Raw genomic sequence first — 16996 nt, 5'->3', positions numbered from 1 at the left:
TGCCAGCGCCCCCGGTTCTTGTTGCATTCCTTGGACCCCCCGCTTAGTTTACTCCGCTCTCCTTTGCTCTGTGAATAGCATCAAATCTTCGAAACACCAGGCCTTGGGCGCTTCACGAGCCATGTCCCCGGTGACTCGCCGACGATCTGCCCGTCTGGCCAGCAGTGTGGCCAAGGTACCGTGCTCTCCACCTCTGGCGGCCGCCACCGCCGCCAATGGCTCCGTATTGACTTGCTGTGTACAGGCCAAGGCTACGCCCGAGCTGTCCTCTGTAGCGGAGCGCGAGGAGACGCCAGTTCGCAACGCGTCCAAAGCCCTCGACAATGTCCTGTCGCCTACTCCCGCCGCCCGGCGAACGCCAGCGACGCCCGTGTCCTCGGCTTTGAAGCCCCCACACGACGAGATGCATCCGAGCAAGGCCCATCCCACGACGAGCAAGCCTGATATCGCCCTTCATCTCGGCTTCTCCGACATTGCTTCCAGCAGGGAGCGCGGACTGACCGCCACGCCGTCCAAGATCAGTGGGGTGCCGTCCTCCTCCTTCACCTTCCACGTCGGCTCCGATACGGGCCTGAGCGGCGATGCCCAGCGGATGATGGAGGAGATCCGCAACAAGGCAGCCAAGATCAAGGAGAGCCTGGTGGCGAAGAGGGAGGCCGAAGCCGATCCGAGCAACGTGCACGGCCGTGTCATTGCTCAGCCCAAGGGCAAGTCTGGACGCTTCAGTGCCGCGCACATGGCCGAGTTCAAGAAGATGGATTCCATCGAAGGCCATGCGTCAGCCTGGCGAGCCCAGAATGGACGCTTCACGCCAATCAAGTCGAGCCTGAAGCGCTCGCCCTCCAAGGCGGAGCTTGACGGCACGCCCGTGGGTCAGAACTCGGCCGTGAAGGCGTCTGCATCCAAGGCACGTCCCGACGCGACACCGCAGCGACCCAAGCTTAGCTTGAAGCGCACCTCTACCGCCGCGAATCTGGACAACGACACCCCCAGACGCGTCGTGCGCAAGGATGCAAGCAGTGCGGCTGCGCCCGAGAAGCCCGTCTCCCTTGCTCGAGACGGATACGCGTCCTCTGCAAAGAGGCTTAAGAAGCGACAGGAGGACGACGCGTCGAGCGTTCGGCCCGTCTCACGAGGCAACAACACCACGGGTTTGGCAAAGTCGTATTCTGGTCTGGCGCGTCTCATGAGCCCTACCAAGGCGTCGTTGGCTCAGTCTGCTACTCCTGTGAAACCGACCATCAGTCTGGTCCCGTCGGGAGCCAACACAGACATCCCCCGACTGACAAAGTCGGTGTCGACGACGAGCATCGGCTCCGTCTCACGAACTGCGGATCTCAAGCGCCGTATCATTAGTCCCACTCGCTTCCAGAAGGTCAAGTCGATCCTCCGTGGCCAGAAGCACGACGCGGAGGATGGCAAGAGCGCCATTCCTCAGCCGGCGGCCCTCGGATCGCTGACTCCGGGCCCGACCCGCATCGACAAGGAGCTACCGCCCATTCCCCTTACGACCCCTCGCCGCAAGTTGACGAAGCGCGTGGCGTTCACCCCTGACACGGCCAAGGCTGCCATCTCCGAAGACTCACCATCGCCCAAGAAGGTAACCTTCTCTGCGGGAAGAGCCCCCCTGCGTGCCCTGGACGCCGAATACCCGGAGCTCGACGAGCACACGACGCTGTCAAAGTCCAGCAACGGCCTCTATCCGGACCTGTCGCCCCTGAAGCGCCTCATCCAGCCCCAATCGGCCGATGGTAAGACTCGGACCGCGTCCGTCCCTGGCAAGTTCACCTTCCGCAGTGACCACACCATCAAGTTTGGAGACTCGTCGGCCAACGGATTCGGCGCGTCGCCCGGACAGGCGAGCATTCGCCACGTACGCCACTCGGTCTTGCCGGCGTCGAGCATGCCTGGTAGCTTTCCTGCTCCGCCTTCTCCCAGCTCCCACCCTAACAAGGAGAATACAGCCCCCCCGCTGCCCAAGTTGCTGCCTGGCACGGCTCATGGAATCGCGAACAAGAAGCGCCACCGCGCAAGCTCGGACGAGGAGGATGCAGAGAACGAAGCTGCTGAGCGCGCGGCTAAGAAGCGCAAGCACGAGACGGTGCCCGAAGGCCAGGCCCTGCTTGCCCCTCGCCTGGTCGGAGCATCGGCAGCTAGCAGCGCCAAGAAGAGGCTCCTCGGACGAACGCCCACCAAGACGCCGAGCCGTGCGCCAGCTGTCACTCCGAGCCGAACTCCTGCGTCAGCCACCCCTAGCAAGAGAGGCGCCGTGCTGAGCCTGAGCCGGCTCAACATGCTCGCCCGCCCCAAAAACCGCGGCTAGAGGAAGTGTAGTGGATGTCGATAGGGGCGGAGGAGCCGACGTTTGATTCTGCAGCACCGGCGAGCGTACATGTTGAACATTGAAAGTTCCCCTCGCACATGGCTGGGGTTGGTCTTTGCGGCTCTCGATGAAACGAGGCGGCCGCCGTTTATGTTTGGTTGATTGGCTGGCGTTTGGCGTGCTTTTACTGGCACAGACACTGTCGTCTCTGTCTGGGCTTTGCGGCCCGGTTGAGGCATTGGGCATTGCCAGATGCCGACTGGGCGTTTCGAATGGTTCTGGAAAACGGCGTTGGACGTGCCCAATGGCACAAACTTGATAGGGATTTCCGTCATCTTGACTGTGTATCAAATGTGTATTATTTCGCAAGTCCGATGAAGAGACGTGCGTAGCTCCTTCTCATCTGCATTGGAACATTGGCCAGTGGTTGGCTCCTTCCCCAACTCGGGTCCTGCACCATATCGGGATGCAGCCTGTTCTCGTCGCCCGGCACTCAGGCTGGCCCGAAGCATAGCTCACGCAACATCCGTGAGCCAGGAGCCGAAACAGGGCGTCTTTTAATATCGATATCCTATTATCACTATCACTATTTCGGCTTGTTGCCTAGAGCATAGCTCACTCTAATCTTCATCGCGAGCCGGCCCGACTTTCAGCCCAGGCAGGCTTTGAAACTGCTACAACAACAGACCATCTCGACAACGATTACTCTCTTCCGAAACTGCGTCAGCATGCGAGATCCGGAGATGGGCAACGTCTTCACTTGCACCTTCTGCTTCGCGCTGAGTGCCGGCCCACCGCGCGTTCTGGGCCGCTCCGCGCGGCTCGTCTGCGCGGCCTGCTACGTCACGGTGCTAGACCTATCGATATGCTAGGTCTGCGGAGAGATGGTCCTGCGCGGCGACGAGTGCGTGAGCTTCGGGTGGTGTTTCTGGCATAGGGCGTGCTATGGCTGCTTGCTCTGCGGGAGCAGGGCGGTTTGTGCCGGGACGCCTCTCCGAGCGCTGTTTGCCGATGTGGAGGACGGGGACGGCGAGGATGGCAAGAATTGGAGACGGAGGCGAGGAGGGGGGAGGGAGGTCAACGAGCCGCCGCTGTGTGCAATGTGTGTTGTGGGGGTGGAGGTGGATGGGTTGGGGAGGCGGGCGGTTTTGCGAAAGGGGTTGCGGAGGGTTGACGCTGTGGATGGAGGGGTGACTCGTGCTCGACGGGCTATGAAGGAGGAGGCAGAGGGAACAATGACGGAGGTAACAGGCACGCCGGTAAGTATCTCATGGAGAGGAACCATGGGCTCTGCTGATTTGTCCAGTCTAGCAACCGTCGACGGCGTAACATGTCACGACTCGGAGGCGATGGTGCGGCAGTCGAGCTGACTACGGAGACAATCATCTGGGTCGACCTCCATGACCCGATCAACGGCGCCTCGTTCCGACCCAGCCCTCTCAAACCGATACCTTGGCTTACCTGGGGCGGAGGCGGTGAAGGGGAAGCTCAAAGGAATGTCCGTAGCGAGAGCTCGGAACACCCCACGGCTGCTGTCTCTCACCAGATACACGGCTCGATTGAGGATGGGAAGTCGCACCCAGCAGCCTCGAAACGAAGAAACCGTTCGTCGATTATCAGGGAAGAGGCACTCTTGCGGCCGTCACGGGTGGCAGAGTCACAGCGGCATTCGGAGCAGAGCCTGGCCATACATCGTCAGACGAATTCGGACGTGGATCATGAGTCTCGCAGCACAGATCGTACGTCTAAGGTAACGCACGATCCAGCCATGGTTCAGGAGGATGATGCCTGAGGGGGTGGGCTACTCGCGAGCGATGATACGGGGGCGTCAAGTGGGAATCCTGAACGAAGAAGGTAGGAGTAAGGTAATCTGGCTTGATTCGAAATCAGACGCGCTGATAGCTTCTCTGCAATCTATGCTCCCAATTGCGAGGCATCGTGGCTTACACGGCTAGATGCCGGATGTGGGAACCCGCCTGAAGTACGAGTAGCAGTTGGACGTTGCCGGCTAAAACGCGGGGAAACGGGGCACGCAGGGCGACCAAACATGATGCCGGGCGGCGAGCTCCCAAGACATGCACGGCCTGCAATTTGCAGGAAAAGCAAAGCGGGTTTCACCCGCAAGGAAGTGCCTGCGCCTGGGGGTTGCCGTGTTGCCGCGTTCGCGCCCTGCCAGATGCCAGAGCAGCCACACGGTAGTTGCTGAGCTTGAGCTGCAAGATGACGCGGGAGCCGTGACCGGGGGAGGAGCCCCAGGGATTTGGGGAGCTGCGGCTCAAGCCCTAGTTCTGGCGCGGACGATGGCGCAAGTACCTGCTCCTGGACGAACTGCAACGCGAGAACGGGAGCAGCGCCGTGGACACGGCCTGGAGGACAGGCGCGCGCCAATTGACCTGAATGAGGGACAGCTCGCACGTTCAAACGCAATTCATGCTGGCTCGAGCTCCCCTTGAGCTCCCAGGACCTGTCTGTCGCGTTTACGTTGTCTCGGGCGCTGCATTCTGTACATTGGATGGGGAGCCTTGGCACACATCACCGGCTGCCCCGCTGTTAGAGCGTCTGCTGTAACAGTCGGCCCCAGTCCTAACGCGACACGGCCAAATTGCCTCGCAGCTACCGCAGGCGTTACCTCACAGCCCTAACAAATTCACCACAAAAATTGACGGAATTAAGCGAGGGCGGGCCTGTGTGTGGCGCTAGGCCGGGTGCGTCCACTGGAAGCACCGCAAGCACCGCAAGCACCACCAGCTACAGAGGTTCCGTCAGCCCAGTAGCAGCAGAACAAGCCCACCAGCACCAGCCAAGGCCCAGCCAGAGCACAGAGCAAGCCCGCGCCCACCAGCCCGCCCAGCCAGCCAACCCCAGGCCCCCCCAGCGCATCTTGCATTTTCTTCGCACCTCTCTCCCATCCTCACTCACCATCGCCAGTCAAGTCAGTCAGTCTTCAGCTCCCGCTGCCACTGCACTCCGCCCCATCGCCGCCAGCCTTTGGTGTCCACCCACACCCACCCTCCCCCCAAAGACTCTTCCGCGCTTTTCAACCCTCCCCCCCAGAGGTCATGCGATCTTAGCAACCTCTCCCTTGCCACCAACAGTAGCAAACGCCGCCATCGAACGCACGCCCTGAAACGGTAGGCGACAAGCCAGGCGCCCATCATGTCCAACGTCGCGTCCCAGGTACGTTTGTCCCTCAGCCTCGCTGCTGCTGCTGCTCGTCGCTCGCAATTTTCCTCTTTGGGGCTGCTTGCCTCGCTGCTTCCGTCCCGCGAGCTCCCGCGAGCTCATGTCGCGATATTGCCACGTCGTCCCTCCAGGCCAGGACTTGACCAATATGCTGACCTGTCCTTTCTCGCAGAACCGTTTTGCCTACCTCGGTACAGTCTCTTGCCCTCTCCCTCACCCGTTTCACCGCCGCGACGCGGAATTCCCGAAGCCTCTGTCGACCGATCGATCCCGATCTCGTCGGGCCATGTTTCCAATTGAAGACGGAGGGCACACGGATAGGGAGAGACCAGGCTAGCTGACCTTTCATCCGCATCCAGGCAACGACAGCGACGGTGAGGAGAAGCCCGTCGTCCCTGTCAAGACCGTCGACAAGGCCACCGCGCGCACGACCAAGCGCAACGTCGAGCCCCAGGCCCCCGCTGCTCCGGCCCGCGGCACCGGCAACCGCCGCGGCGGTCCCCGTGGTAACGAGGGTGGTTAGTGACGATCCTTCCAAACACCCAGGATGGAAGACACTGGTGCTGACGTAGCTTCTCTCGCAGCCTTCCGCGACCGTGCCGCTGGCAGCGAGCGCAACCAGGGCCGCTCCACCGAGGAGGCTGGCCGTGACGGCCCCCGTGGCGGCTACGGCGCGCGCGTCCGTGGCGGTACGTTCTTGACCTGAGCATTCGCCGGGCACCCAGTCAAGCTCGACGAACCATATCGCGCAGCCTTACTGATTTATCCATAGGCCGTGGCTCCCGCCGCCCTCGCGAGTTCGATGACCGACACCCTAACCGGGCTGGCGCTCATGGGTAAGCCCCTTCTCCTGAATCTAACCATGCCATGGCGTCGTCCCTAACCATCTCCAGTAGCGGCTCCGACAAGCAGGCTGCCCAGTCGTGGGGCGCCGCTGAGGGCGATGCCGAGCTGAAGGACGAGCAGGCCGGTGAGGCCATCGCTAAGACCGAGAAGGCCGAGGCTCTCGCCGAGGACGCTGCCGGCGAGGAGGCCGCCGAGCCCGAGGATAAGAGCATCTCGTACGAGGCGTACCTTGCCCAGCAGCAGGAGAAGCGTGCCGCTCTCAGCGGCGACTTCAAGGTCCGCGAGGCCAACGAGGGCAGCAAGCTCGACAAGAAGTGGGCCGGCGCCAAGACCCTCGAGAAGGAGGAAGAGGACTTCGTGCCCGCCAGCGGCGGCAAGAAGCAGCGCGAGCGCGAGCGCAAGGTCAAGCAGACCGTTGACTTCGACCCTCGCTTCGTCGAGCCCGAGCGAACCCGCGGCGGAGCTCGCGGCGGCCGAGGCGGACGTGGTGGACGCGGTGGTGAGCGCGGCGGCGACCGCGGCCGTGGAGGCAACTTCCGCGGCGGCCGTGGTGGTGCCCGCGACGGCGCTGCTCCCATCAACACTAAGGATGAGTCCGCCTTCCCCACCCTCGGCGGCAAATAAGCGCGCCGACGCAGCGACGACATGGCCTCCCGGGGTCCCCTCCGCCCTCTTCTTGTTCACCCACGAGTAATTGCGACGCGTTTTTCTTTCCATGACGTCCGACCGGGTACTGCGTGTTGTTGGAGGAAGATGGTGGAGGGATTTCACCCCGAGAGAGACGGGGCCATGGTACGGGGCTAAAGGGGCCAGCGCAACCTTTCCTCCTCGCTTTCGCTGTCCCACGAACCTGGAACACCCGGGACAGAGATATTCGGCGAGGCGGGTGGAGTTTGCAATGGCAGGATCGGTGATGACCTGGAGGGGCGATGTGAATCTCTCTTCTCATCCGCCTCTTTCCCCTTTTTCTTCGCCCCCTCGTCCGAAAACATCGAAAAAAATATCACCCTCTCACATTTGTTGTGTTTGATAAAGGAAGAAAGTCGAGAACAGAGAGACAGCACCTCCCCCCAAAAAAAAAAGTTTGACGAAAGGGTTTTGGTATTTTGTCTCCGCGGTGGCCGACGGGGAAAGAAAAAAAATCGGTTTCATTCAAGAAAGGTCTGGCGGCGGCGGCGACGAGGAGGAAGCGGCGATACTGGGACGGACAATGGGAACTCGATTTTTTCTTTTATTTTTGCCACCAAAGGGCCGGAATTCCAAGGTACTTACTGATGATGATGCTGGTGCCGCTGGTGCCGCTAGTGCCGCTGCTGTTGTTGATGTTGATGTTGATGCCGATCGCTGCAACGTCTCGTCGATGCGGTCATACACGTGAGAGACGTCGTGCTAGTGGTCTGAACAACATGCGGCCCCCGTCCCATTATTACGTGGGAAAGCTCAAGCACAGTAAAGTCCAAATGCTTGTTGCATTCAATTCGGTTACAACTGGCGGGATTATGTGGCAAAGAGCCTCACTCGTGTATTCAACTCGCCCAAACTCCGATACGACGTATCAACCTGGCCCACTATCGTCAGTCCACAATGACTGCCCCGGGCGCAATACCCATGCTCATACCCATCGTGGCTGAGAGCCCGCGTGTCTTTTTTGTGCCCTTCCCGAGTATGCAACATCAATCATATACATAGGCAAACAAAAAAAAGTCCCAACACCTGCGCCACTCGAGACCGGCCCCGTCGCTATGCTATCACCGAAAGGACCTAAATGACTTGTTCGCCAGAGGAGATACCATCCCTCCAATACCGAGCGCGTTATCCCTGGCCCGCCTTCCCGCCATGTTGGCTGTGTTCGCGCAAAATCCACAGATGTATACCTTGGGCATGGATTGCCTCGTAATGTTCAAGCAGCTACCGTGGAGCCACATTTCGCACGATCCGCTGGAACCAAGCAAGTTAGCCTTTCTATATCGCCGTGTTTATGGCCTCAACATGTAGCCACCGTGCGACGTACCATTGGACCATGAAGCCGCCGCTTTCGTCTGGAGACGCCGAATCGCAAACGCAGCGCACTCCCTGGCTTTCTGGGCCGTAGCTTGATTCAGTCAAGCTCGTCGGAGAAATGATGCCGCCGCCATAGTGGCCGACGTTGGTCGACACAAATCGTTGTGACCGGGCGCTTCCCATGCGACTCGATCTCTTTTGGCGATCCTCTACAACCTTGCGGAGCTCGCTGGTAGCATCCCCGCCCTTACCCTGGCGCTCGTTGACGACTGTCTCGGCTTCGCTCTCGGCGTCATTGGCAGAGTTGCTCGCACTTCTGTCGCTGATGCTCCGTCTCGAGGAATGAAAGATGGAGCCGACCGGCCTCCGCGGGTCTGGCAGCGCGAACGAAGCATTGAACGAGTTGTTGCGGCTGGGTATGATGATCGGCTCGTCATCTGTCGAATCGTCGTCCTCTGACGAGGGGAAGTTCCGGCTGGCAGACACATCACGCGAGCTCTTGCTCCGCGGGAGCCTCCTATCGACGGAAGCACCCTCGCCGACCACGGTGGTCTCGGCCCTCGCCCTTCCTTGGGCGTCAATGGTGAACCGAACCGACGTACGGGGACGGTGCTGGGGTGATGTTTCAGGAATAGCAGCCAGGCTCGAAATCCGAGGCATCGTCTTGGAGGGAGAGATCCTGCCCGAGGTGCGGCCGCCGGATCTGGCAGCTGGCATGCTGGGACCGCCACCCGCCTGTGGTACGGGTCGGGCGGCTGGCGCCAAAGTCGGCAAAGGCGGTCTGCCGAGTGCCTTTTTACCACGATTCTCGCTATAGCTCCGTCCCAAGCCTGGCCGTGCTGCGGACGACTTGATGGGGGAACTGGCAAGAGCTCTATCCGGAAGCTTGCCAGCCCTTGCTCCTTTGGCGGTATTGGCCCTCCGGAGGGCACCGCCAGATTGCGATTTATTGGATGCGGCAATTGCCTCCTCGGCGGATCCAGATTCAGCTTCAGCCAAGGCGTTGAATTCTGAGTCCACTGCCGCTGTTTGTGGGCGGCTCATCAGAAAGTCGGGATTGACGACTTGCGCATGTTGCATCATGCCAAAGGGGTCATCGAGAGACGTGTGCTGGGCGGCCTGAATAGCGGGCATGGTCGTGGTAACAGCCAATGCTTCGGACGCCGGAGGCTTTGGTGCCAATGCTCTTTCTCGCCTGACTGGTTGAACATTCTCTTGATTCGAGGAAGGTGGCGGCACAGTGGTGTCCTGGAACAGCTGAATTTCGGCATTCCAGTCAAACGATCCCGTGTGACGGTGCAACGAGGGGTTCGGAGACTGGAAGACATTTGGACCGGGCGCACCAAAGTCCAAGTCCATGCCCATCGACATGGACGGGTCCCAAAAATTTACTGGTGCCGTAGCAGGGGCAGACAGAGGATAGCTGAACAAGTCGGTGGGATTGGCCACGAGCGCTGCCAGGTCTTGCTGGGAGGGATCAGCAAAGTCGGGCTGGCCGAACGGCTGATCATTTTGCATATTGGGCTTGGGAGCGAGCTTGCGCTCTCCCTTTCGTGCGGTTGGAGGCGGCGATAAGACCTGAGATGTCTCCGCAGGTTCTGTGACTGTTCCTCTCCGGACCTTCTTGGACGACCGCGGCCCTGAGATGGTGGGGCTGAGCTGGACGTCTGTGCCCACTGCGGTTGCCTTGCCGGCTGTGGCAGGGTCGGGAGACGAGGGCAGACGGCGAGATGGGTCGACGGGAGGTAATGGAGCGGCGGGGTTTGGCGAGAAGTGATTTGCATGCGCAGCAATCTGGATGGCGAAACCCTCAGCAGACAGCAGCCGCTTGTGTCCGCCCGAAGCACTCGACGGGGTCGCGGGCAGGAAGTCGGCAAAGGGGCCTGGGGTGCCTCGCAGGTTCCCCGGCGTCGAGTTGAAGACGGAATACTCTTCGGCGAACCGGGGCGTCAGACCGCCAGCTTCGTGGAAGGAGCCTTGACGGGCGTGGGGGGTCTCGAAGACGGGGCTCGGAAAGGCGGCGGAAGTCGGCGTCTGCTTGGGGGTGGGCGGCTGTGCTTTTGGATCTCCAAAGCTGTAGCACACGGGATCGAAGTCAGCCGAGTTCGATGCAACGACCAGGTTGGAGGGGAGGGAGAGGCAGGACGTGCCTTGAAGCCGGCTGGTGCTCGCTCATAGCAGCGCCGTGAACTGCCCGTCAGTCTAAAACGGCAACAGCACGTTCATTCCCAGAGGCACGGAGCAGGTCCCAGTATCGAACAGCTGCGACTGCAAAGGTATGCCGCGCACATATATCCAATCAAAACGGCTCACGGGTGGCAGGGTGCGCGAAAGGAGGACCGACGCTCGGGAGTCGAGGGGTGACCAACGGAGGGAAGACGGCAGCAAGGCGAGGGACGAGCTACTTCGTAGGCACGGCGAGATCGAACGGACTATGCTTATGGGCCAGAGCGACGGGAGTCTCGACGAGAATCGAAGCAGAGAGATGAGCCGGTTATTCGTAGCACATCACCCGGGGTTCGCTGACAGTCATAACCAGGAGCAAGACGAAGAAGGAGGGCATCAAGTCTGAAGCAGAGGAAGAATTTCTGCGTGAAGGGGGCACGAGGTGCGGTCAGCTTCCGTGCTCTGGAGGTGCTGGGAGTCGGACAGCCCAGGCGGGGGCGGCGCAAGAGGCAGGTGGGCGGGCGAAGTGGGCAGAGCGGGCAGGCAAGGGAGAGGGAGATGGACTCACCAGTGAGCGACCAGTGAGTGACCACTGAGCCGGTGGGAAGACCAGGGGGGCCAGGGCAGCGCGAGCGTGCCTGCGGTAAGAGAAGGGAGGCGGCGGGTTTCGCACTCGGTGGGTACGTTTTTGTCCCGCTGCCAAGCTACTTGCGAGAAGTTGCAGAAGATATAGAGGTGATGAAGGGAAGAGAGGGAGAGCGGGAAGGAGGAGGAGGAGCAGGAGGAAACGAAGACGGAACGGAAGAGGAGGTCGGCAAGCCAGCGAGCTGGAGGAGCACAGCCAGGCAGACAAGCGCACCACCGGTGGGATGAGGGAAGGGCGGCCAGCGAGCCAGCGGGAGGGGGACAACGGCACGGCGACGACGGCACAGTTGAGGGCGGCGCGGCGCGGTGCAGCGCAGGGCGGGCAGGTACGAACGTGGGATTACAGCGTCAGCTAGGCGCTAGCATCGGCGCCCCGGCGGATGGCCAGCGGGTCGTTTTGCTCCGTAGGCTCCCAGGCTGCACCGGTTGGTGGGGACCGAGTGGCAGGGGTTTGGGGCGGAGGCTCGGGCGTGCTGGCTGCGCTGCTGGAGCTGTGTGAGGCGCTGAGGTGAGGGACCTAGCTTTCGGCGATGATGACCCAATGGCCGAGGGAAGCGACGCTGGACGGGACGAGGGCGGGGGTTGGAAAAAAATAATGCCCGGCTGAGGACTCGTGCCTGCATGACAGAGACTCTACATAGGTATTTTACTCAGGATTGCGCCCGACGGGAGCAAACGAGCTCCAGTCTCTACAAAAACGCATCGGCAAGCAGCCGGACCTGGCCCTGCGCGGAACGGATGGAGAAGCTTTCGGCTGTGGCCTCTGCCTTTTTTCTGCCCTGCCCACTCGGGCAGTCTGTTCCTGGTCCGTCCGGGCGGCGGGCGGCGTCGGGACTCCATCTGTTCACCCCGCGACGCCCCATTTTCTCTCGTTCCTGGCGGCCGTGCCGGCTCGACTCGACTTGACTCAACTCGACTCGACTCGACTTGACCCGACCCGGTTCGACTCGGCCAGGACAACGCAACCGCCGGCGGGCGATTACAATGTGCCAGGGCGCGGAATTCCCGAGGGAGAGACAGACACGGCTCGACATGCTCGGGTGAGTGCGTGAGTGAATGAGAGCCGTGTTGCTCGGGGACCGGGGGCGGCGGGTCAGACGCAGGCGCTGTGGGGGCATGGCCCTTGACAGGTCGTGCGGCTCTGCGATGCCATGTCGTTCGCTCTGCGCTGGTGTTTCTTTCCTGGCGCCCTGCGTGCCCTGTGCCATGGCCCCAGTTCGTCTGGTCGTTCGTCCGTCTTGTCCATCTGTTTCGTGGCGGTCGCTGCTCTCCGCGTTATCGTCTCTGTCTGCGTCTGCACGTAGAGTCTCACCGTGCTCCACGGTGGCGTTATTGGATACGAACGAGCTACTATAGCTGAGATATCCCGTCTGCACCCGCCTTGTGCAGCCCGCATCGCAACTCCTCCTTCTCCCTGGAGGTAGAGCCGAATCTCGTCAAGTCGCGGCCAGTCAGGCCATCATCTATGACCACCACGACTTCATCCGCAGACGCCTCGAGCCACCCCGCTAGGCGAACCGGTCGAGAACGTCCGGTCTGCGTTGCGTGCGCCATCGAGCCACGCAAGAAAAAGCGGTTTCTCCCTTTGGGCTGTGGCGCCCAAACTTTGTTGTTGGCGCATTGGCTTTGTTGAAGGCTGGGCTGGCAAGCAAAGCCACGCTCTCCCCTTTAGCCAGGGAGGGAGGAAGGAAGGAAGGAAGGAAGGAAGGAAGGAGACAAGTGCTCTGCGGTTGAGGTCGCAGTTGCCGTCGCAGTCGCGGCGGTTGCACTTGCCGCCCACAATCAGCCAACCACCTTCAGTGCAGGAGACAATAATTAGGTGGCATTAATCGGTGCGAGGGGGCCACATGCCATCCGCCTACTTCGTAGACGAATCCCTCATCCACCTCATAGAGCGCCTTGTCGTCTCCTGTCCCATCAGCCAGCGGTAACACAGCTCTCAAGCGGCTGCACCGCGTTTCCCCCAACGCCGTCCAAGTCTGTCCATCCACCCAGCCTCTGCCCTCCTTCGCCGTCGTCCAGCCACCCACTCGCGCAACAAGCTCGTCCGCCTGGACTGCAGCCTGCAGCCTGCAGCCTGCAGCCCACCAATCTGCAAGCCCACCACGCAGGTCCTCGCAGCGTTCTCTCAACGAGTGGCCTCTGCGCCATGGCAGCATTCGTGGCTGCAGCGGCCTCGAACCGCGGCGCTTGCCCAAGCCGGTTGGGCTGCCGGGTAAGTTGAGTTCATGACGCTCAACAGCCTTTCCTGCACCAACCACCTGGACGCGGAGAGAGTTTTTCCTAACAGCAGCTTAGACGCCGTCTTCGCTCCAAGGCCAGGGGCAGGAATAGGAGGTCGAATTCGACGTTCCAGAGGTCAAACCTCGTCCTCCCTTTGTGCACTTGGTGCACCACGCCAAGGGAGAGCCACACGGGCGGTTCGAGACAATTCGGCACCAGTGTCTCGATGGGCGGCGCCTCCCCGTCCCGGGCTCCAGAGACAAGAGGAAATGAAAGCTTGCTCGCCATTCGGGTGTTGCAGCGCAAAGGGTCTGGTTTCTGATGTTCCAACTTCGACTGCCGGGCACTGGTCTCGCTCATAGCGTTTCGCCCGGTAGGCACCTCTGCAACCGCCACCTCAGCGTAGCATATCTTGAGCCGTCGTCCACTGGATTGCCGTCATCTCTCTGTGCTGCACCCGCGGCTCGCCCGTCGGTTCGCGTCGCCCCGGGTTGTTTGGCTTGTCGAGTCTCGGTGAGTTCTGCTAGGGCTCAAGGTTGAACAAGCTCAGCCTTCCCAGCCCTCGGCGCAACAAAGTGGCTGTTTGGCCCGACAACCAGTCAAGGAGACAGTCAACTTGACCAGATCAATCCGAGCCGAGCTCAATTGTATCATTTTGCAGTGAGACTGGTTGATTGATTGCTCAATGCTCAACCGCTGGCTGACAGCCCCAGATCTCGATGAAGCCAACACCCCGGACGCTCAAGCCGCGCACTACTGCGAAGAGGACAGTCGGCTCGACAATAAACTGGGATTTGCGCTCCAATATTTCCCATGCCGGCCGTGAAGACTGGCGGCTGGCGCAAATCCAATTTCGGCATCCCGTTGGCCACGAATCTCCCCATACCCATACCAGCCTCACGGTCGAGCAATGCGGATCTGTGCGATTGTCTTGGTCTCTTAGACAGGCAGGCATTCAGTCACGCTGTCTCGCCTTGCCTGGGAAGACCCCGGGTTCCTTTTTCGTGTTGTCGGTTGCCATCTTCCGAGCGGCTCTTGCAAGCACACAGAATCGCGCATTTGAGAGGCGAGGCTCGGAGATGTGCTGCACGAAGATGGAGAAGGTAAGCCCGCATGCAGCGTATTCGCATGTCATAGTCGTTCCTGGTTCCTGCGCCGCCCGGCAACCACCCGGAAAGGTCTCAGCAACAGCCACAATGGCGCACCGACCTTGAGCCGTATTCCCTGCATCGATGTCGGTAACCTCTCAGGTACAGGATGTGTACTCGAACACGCAGCTTGGTACAGTACCACCAGTGAAATGTACTTCGTACCTGCATCATCAGCAACACTATTCCGTCGCGGGAGTTGGCGGTTCCCACGGGGTTCGTGCAACAACCCGTCGTTGCATGTGTGTTTCCTCAGGCGGGGAGCCGGGGGATGGCCTCTGGTTCCACAAAGATCTGAGCAACAGCCCGGCGAGTCCGAGCCGATATTAGATTGAGTTGCGTTTGTTTGGCAGCGTCGGCGCAATCTACAATCTCCCAGAATCAGCATAGCCTAGCCGGCCGGAGCGAGCTGAATGGAGGGGTCTGGCCCGGTTTTCCTCCTGACTGCTATCCGTCCCCCCTCCCCATCGCCAGGCCTCCCCAGCCTCGGGGCCGCGCTGGTTTGGCGCGGGACAGCCGTCTGCTGCGAAATGCGGATGGGGATATCCGCGTCCACGATGAGGCCTCGAGAGAGCCATGAGCGACGTTTGGCATCTGTTGGAAGGAGACGAGGTGATGCAGCCCTGCCGGACGCTTGGACAGCGCGTTGGGAATCATCATCAAGTTAAACGGACAACACGGACTGCTGAACATGGTTGTGCCTACAGACCAGTTCTTGACTTCGGGCGCGGTCGGCCGCCTCAGCTCTTGGAGGGGCGACGCAGCGGCCGAAGCGTGGCTCACAGGTTTCGCGTCTCACAAGCACGGCGCGCACGGCAATCGAGTGGCCGAGAGCCCACGATGGCGACTGCAGGCTCGAGCTCCAGCCCTCTGCCCTCGACAGGGCCATTCCGGGACACACACACGTGCCCGGCCGTCCGCTGATTGGTGCCCGGCAGAGCAGTGCGTTTAAGTGCCTGCATGACGCGAGTTTGAGACTCGACCTCCTCCAACACGCCGACACTCCGGGATTCGTCGTCGTGAGCCAATGGTCGCCGCCGCTGGAGCTTCAGCCGTTTTGGCAGGGGACGGCTCCCCATCTCTTCCCCTCCAGGTCCCGGGTTCATCCCTCCCCGCTGTCTGTGTGTTGTCTTTTGGCTCCTTCGAGGGAGTCGAGACTCGCGCTCCAACCAACCATGACGGACAAGGACGAGGGAAAACGCCGCTGTTCGGTTCGGGCAAGCGGACGGGCGGACCCTTTGTCAACCAACGCGTAATGGCCCTTCCTCACGGACACAAGCCTCTGGCGCATTAACTGTGGCTCACGCGATGCGCAAATAAAAACAGCATTCCGCGAACAACAGGACGAAGAGGGTTGGAACCCGCCCCCTCCACGGTCCGGGATATCCCCCGTTCCCAAGGCTCAAGGTTCAGTCGTGTCATGGGCACCTCACCAGCCACGCCCCCCCCATCTCTGCAACTTGTAGCGTTTTGGGCAACTGTCTCGCGGGCACTCGCGGCCGAGACCATTACGTGTGCAACCGCCTTTGTGCCTTTGGCGCGTCTCTTTGATGGGCATGTCAAAGTCGGCGGGGTATGCCGTCTGTTCTCTGGATCCCGTTATCGGATCCATGCCAAAGGGACCGGCTTCCGTCTGTACTCACCTCCCATGATGGATGCCACGGCCGAGATTCACGATCGCTCCGGGGCCACCAGCTGCGGACACTCCCCCTTTCGTCCCGACTCTTCAGACGATGGCTGCTCCCTGGAAGCGCACGTCCGCACCACCCAGGCACACCAAGGCACGCCAACGCACGCCGGCAAATCAAGGCACAGCGCACGCACCGAAGCCGCGGCCCCATATCCATATCTCGTCTCATATACCCAGCATCCTCTGTTTGGCCAAACGTACGAGTGAAGGAAGAGAATTCCAAGCCGAGAAAACACGCCTTCCGGCGCGTCCGCGGTTGTAATGCTACCTACTGTTCCCGAGTTGTCACATCCGCGCAGATCTTCCGAAGCCATTACAAACACGACGCCCGAGTTGCCCGGCAAAACTGCACGCCTCATCGGTAAAACAAATTGACAGTCTCCAATTCCGGCAGTTGGCTTCTGCAACTGCCACTATTGCTCCTTTCTGCGCCGTTTCCAACAGTTCAAAGTCCCCATCGCCTAACCATACGTACTGACAAGGGTGCCACAAGAAGCAGAGCGGAGGGTTCCAGGAGCCAACAAGTAACGTATCTTACTTCCCCTCCTTCCCTTTGCCAACCAGACTAGACATGCCGGCACTCTGCCAAGGCCCACAGCATCGACGCCTGACGGTTTGAGGCCAGGCGTGCGTAGATCCAAAGACTCCCCTGCTCTCCTCCCTCAGTCTAAATTCGCCATACAAAGACAAAAGAAAAGTGAAATGGGATATCCCCAACCAGTTTGCCGAAAGGAAAATTCAAAAGGCAATAAATCGTAAGACGCCATCCAC

General features: G+C 60.7%; 3 protein-coding genes across 3 annotated transcripts; 2 read left to right on the top strand and 1 right to left on the bottom strand.

Moving 5' to 3' along the window:
* Positions 1-121: 121 nt before the first annotated feature.
* Positions 122-2323, top strand: PLICBS_003148 (uncharacterized protein; the record flags this gene model as incomplete). The annotated part of the gene is made up of 2 exons (XM_018322878.2): positions 122-175; positions 245-2323. The coding sequence occupies 2 exons, from the start codon at positions 122-124 to the stop codon at positions 2321-2323; spliced, it is 2133 nt and encodes a 710-aa protein (XP_018178108.2).
* Positions 2324-5479: 3156 nt separating this feature from the next.
* On the top strand, positions 5480-6976 carry PLICBS_003147 (uncharacterized protein; the record flags this gene model as incomplete). Its single annotated transcript, XM_018322877.1, has 6 exons — positions 5480-5500; positions 5679-5697; positions 5866-6024; positions 6091-6195; positions 6279-6342; positions 6400-6976. The coding sequence occupies 6 exons, from the start codon at positions 5480-5482 to the stop codon at positions 6974-6976; spliced, it is 945 nt and encodes a 314-aa protein (XP_018178107.1).
* A 1338-nt stretch (positions 6977-8314) lies between these two features.
* PLICBS_003146 (uncharacterized protein) lies at positions 8315-10529 on the bottom strand (the record flags this gene model as incomplete). Its single annotated transcript, XM_065600160.1, has 2 exons — positions 8315-10405; positions 10500-10529. 2 exons carry the CDS (start codon positions 10527-10529, stop codon positions 8315-8317), a joined length of 2121 nt encoding a protein of 706 aa, XP_065456232.1.
* Between the last annotated feature and the right edge of the window lie 6467 nt (positions 10530-16996).

This window comes from Purpureocillium lilacinum (assembly GCF_023168085.1).
Source record: "Purpureocillium lilacinum CBS 284.36 DNA, scaffold_2, whole genome shotgun sequence".
NCBI classification, from domain to species: domain Eukaryota; kingdom Fungi; phylum Ascomycota; class Sordariomycetes; order Hypocreales; family Ophiocordycipitaceae; genus Purpureocillium; species Purpureocillium lilacinum.
Note: the sequence above shows the minus strand (reverse complement) of the source record. Positions and strands in the feature narration are given on the sequence as shown.